This window comes from Cryptomeria japonica, chromosome 9, assembly GCF_030272615.1.
Source record: "Cryptomeria japonica chromosome 9, Sugi_1.0, whole genome shotgun sequence".
In the NCBI taxonomy this organism is placed as follows: domain Eukaryota; kingdom Viridiplantae; phylum Streptophyta; class Pinopsida; order Cupressales; family Cupressaceae; genus Cryptomeria; species Cryptomeria japonica.
Genome location: NC_081413.1, coordinates 610,860,002 through 610,864,092, shown reverse-complemented (window position 1 = coordinate 610,864,092; position 4,091 = coordinate 610,860,002). Strand labels below are relative to the sequence as shown.

Here is a 4,091-nt window from a genome sequence, read left to right as displayed (position 1 = left end):
AAGGCATACTAAAATTTAACATGATCTATAAACAAGAAAAAGAGTCTTAAAACGTTGACGATCTGACATTTACGTGTAATAGGAAAGCGAGCACCATAGATTACTTGAAGTCTTCTAGAGTACAAATTTCAATGTGTTATTTTTCAGTCCACTGGTTCGTCATTATGGTCCTCTCTAGAGTGTAGAGAAATAGAGAGTACAAGAGAAAAAGTACGTAACTAAACAGCTGAAAGGCTGAACATAAATAAATTTAGACTGCAACCCAGAAACGTTGCATGTACAGTTCCATTGATTGTTTACCAGAGCATAATCAATTCTTTACCAGTAGCAGGTAGTACGTATTCTAGACTTCCAGTACAATAGAAGCATTCAAAGAAGTTCCCACTACAAAAGAAAAGTTTTTAAAGAAGTACAGGAAGTTGATCAGAGAAGTCATTTCTGGAAATTTAACACTGTGTTCTTAAGAATAGATCACGATGAAGCAGGGTAGGATTCCTCTGGGACTAGAAATGTATAGTTCTTCAAGCTTTGAACAGCTTTCAACTTCTCCTGCAACTGAATCAAACCCAACAGGGATAGAAAACTTGTCAACACTTCCTGTACTTGGAGGCTTGTGAACTCTTCCTGCAATGACCCTGCAAACCATCATGGCCCTTTTTACAGGATACATTAAACCGTCATGGGATAGGGTAATGGAATTGTGAGCTCTGAGACTGGTGGCTGCAGTGTATATTCCTTTCCCTTTGGATTGCTTGGATGGGAATCCTGTTGTAATAATGTTGCATACATTGCAGTCCAAGAAGTTGCATGGAGTAGATAGCCCATCAATTCCTAAAGAGCATGTAATGGTGGTGCCATGGAAGCTCAGGACTTCATTGCCATCAGCCATGCATCTTTGATGTTTCTTGGCCAGCTTGCTAGCTGTGGCTCTCACAGTGTCTCTGTATTCCTCAAATTTGGCTAGTGTGTTGTGGGTATGATTCACCTTGAGTACTCTTTCAATTTGACAACATTCAACTTTTGATTCAAGCCAGCTTGATTTGAAGATGATCTCCACAACATTCCTGGTAGAATCACCTTCCTTGAGAACACTGACTGAGAACAGGAAAACAAGAAAACATTTGAAAATGTCATGGAAGTGGCTTTGTAGTTTTGCATAATTAAAATTTGTCCTTGGAAATATCTTGGATACAAAAATTCTCACAGTCCAATCCAGAAGGAGCAGCATTAGCAAGGAATATAGAAATCTCTTATCAGTAATTATCTTGTCCCAAGGAAGAATTTGTTACCACTTATATTAGCCTGTGTTCTAGTCTCAAAGATTTCTTCAGTCACTAGTGATTTGATCTCTGGTCTAGCTAGAATTTTTCCGAAAATAATTAATTCTTTTTTGTCAAAGTCCATATCCACCATTTTTTTTTGTGTGCATTTCAGATTCTAATTGGCACTTTGTTACTAAACCTATAAATTCAAATTATCATCATCAGAGGCTTGACCACTTTTCAGCTACACTTAACCTATAAATCAGATAATGGATCATAGAGTTTAATTTGAGCGAAAAAATTCATAGCAATCAAATCTAGAAACAATGCATTCTACACTCACTCTATAAACTGAGAGATGGGTTAGGCATTAATAATAGAGAGATAGAGAGTCAACACATTACGATTAAACAAAATCTATTAAATAAAAATTGAAGCTTCAGTATGAACAATCTATTTCGTCTGATGATGAATCATGAAATATAATTTCAAACAATAAAAAAATCTTACACAGTGAAATCCATATATATATATATATCAATATCAAAACAACGAATCAAACTAAATTTCGAAAAAAATGAGTTCAAGAAAGCAGTAAAATGGAAATTTAAAAGTTCTCGCCTGCATAACTTCTGAGGTTATAACGTTGCAGGGATTGAATATTTGTATATCGTTGGCTGCAGTACTTGAGGCAGGTGCAAACTTCATTCACTGCTGCATGAACTTTACAACCAGGAATAATTTTAGTAGCAATCTTTCCATTCAATCCAACAGACTGCTGATTCTTTTTCTGTTTTGAAGGGCTGAGAAGAACATCTCCATGATTTCTTGTCCCCCTGGCATTAGCCTTACTGACATCAGAACTCTTGCACTCTCTAAAGCTCCCAACAATGTTCTTCTTCTCGAAACCAGAATAGTCCCTGAGAATCATGGCCTCCTCAAGCATATTATTATTGTGTAAGAATTCAGTGCTAGCTATAGAACAAGGGCTGCAGTTACCATTTCGTATGCCTCGTTTGCTCCCAAGAAAGACATCCTTCAAGTGATTTGCCAAGGACCTGGAGGAAGATGCATCCCTTGTGCTCTGTGGAACCTCCACCTCCTGACGATCTGATTTGCAATGCAGAGACTTCTTCAATGATAACCAGACTCTAGGCATTATAACCTCCTTTCAAGTCAAAATCATATACTTGGATTCTAAACTGTAATCAAAAGTTCTTACTCTCAGTTGAAGAGATTTCAACTTATTTTCAGTCGAAGAAGTTTCAACCTATCTAAATTGATATCAGTCGAAGAAGTTTCAACCTATCCAAACTGATATAAAAACCCTCCATAAAAAAAAACTTTTATTCAATGAGTTTCAACCTATCCAAACTGATATAAAACCCTCCATAAAAAGAAACCTTTTATTCAAAAGCAGTGAAGGGCACGAGCATCACAAAGCTCAAATTTGAAATGCTGGCCAGATCAAAACCACCCAGAACCCATTTTGAATAAAGCCATCATGTACTAATTACTCCCCTCATAAATCTGATCCATCTGTTCCCAATGAAATCTTTAATGGTAGGTTAAGAAAGAAGGGTAGAAAGGAGCCAGACTGTTGGACACAGATAGTTACTGCAAATCTTCACTGAAGTGGGAATACAGTGGACAAAAAGACATATTTCTTGCTTTATACGTTTATTTATGAATTGACAGGACATGGTATGTATGGACACTAGAACAAGAAATGAGATTTAAAGCTATCTGAATACTGCCCATCTGGGTATTAAAGTGATTTAGACAGGGGATTCATTGCAGCAGACTTTCACGGCCTATTTTCATGAAAAATCTGGCTGGATTCTTTAAACTCGTTGACATTGATCAGAAGATTGAAGATTAGATTAGCTCTAAATTCATGACAAAAAAAATACTCATCTGATCGATCAGACAGCATTGATTCACGTGATGTGGATTGATTTGAAATTTAAATGAACTTCCCGCTCAGCGACGTGGATTTATCTCAATGTACGTTTGCATTAATTCGTTGAGCAGTCAGTCGAAGGGCGGGCCAATTCACGAGAGGTTTCACTGGAGAAAATAACTCTGGACTGCATGTTTTACAACGCCTAGTTTATGTTTCAAGGTGGATTTATTTTAGTTTAATTGCCGGGTTCAAATCTGAAATTAACGGCTATAAGATGAGAATTGAAACCGACTTCGAAATTTGAAATTTAGATTCTTGTCCCCTTGTAACCATGAAACTAAAAGGAAAGTTTTGAAAATAATTGGTAGATGGAAGAAGTTTAAGTGTATAAAATATAACGTTGTTTTGTGAAATTGTGTGCAAATGAGATAAGTAATATTAATATTGAATTAAAAAGAGATGAATTTTGTTTTCGGATATGTGATGTTGCTGTTTAAACATTTCGTTGGTGAAGCAGTCATCAAGGTTCAAATTTTTGATTGTCAATTTCTCATGATTGTCAAAATATCTTTATCATTTGAAAAAAACTTATACATTTATATTATTTTTATTGAGTGATATTTATTATAGTGTATAATTTATGGTACAAATAAAATATGTTCATGATTTCTTGAACATAAATCGCTAGATTTAATATTTTGTGCATATATTTATAGTATTTTTTATGAACGATTATTTATTATTTGATAATCTATCATTAAAATATGACAAAGAAATGGAATCAAGATTTCACTATCCACATTGGTTAGAATTCTATTCTAAACAACATATATCTAATTAGATTGATTTACATTCTCCTTACACATTAAATATTTAGTCAATTCTATACATTTTTTATTTATTTATTTATCTATTCCTTCATC

At 34.8% G+C, this 4,091-nt stretch overlaps 1 protein-coding gene across 1 annotated transcript; it reads right to left on the bottom strand.

Annotated features, from left to right (window-relative positions):
- Positions 1-241: 241 nt before the first annotated feature.
- On the bottom strand, positions 242-3,121 carry LOC131042822 (uncharacterized). The gene is made up of 2 exons (XM_057976138.2): positions 1,884-3,121; positions 242-1,095 (listed from the first exon to the last, which is right to left on the bottom strand). The coding sequence occupies exons 1-2, from the start codon at positions 2,419-2,421 to the stop codon at positions 461-463; spliced, it is 1,173 nt and encodes a 390-aa protein (XP_057832121.2). The 5' UTR covers positions 2,422-3,121; the 3' UTR covers positions 242-460.
- Between the last annotated feature and the right edge of the window lie 970 nt (positions 3,122-4,091).

Excerpts from the sequence above, each read along its gene's own strand:
- LOC131042822 (XM_057976138.2), bottom strand. The coding sequence starts at position 2,421 with ATGCCTAGAGTCTGGTTATCATTGAAGAAGTCTCTGCATTGCAAATCA. Across the intron at positions 1,096-1,883 it reads TAACCTCAGAAGTTATGCAG|TCAGTGTTCTCAAGGAAGGT; the intron begins GCGAGAACTTTT and ends TCCTGTTCTCAG.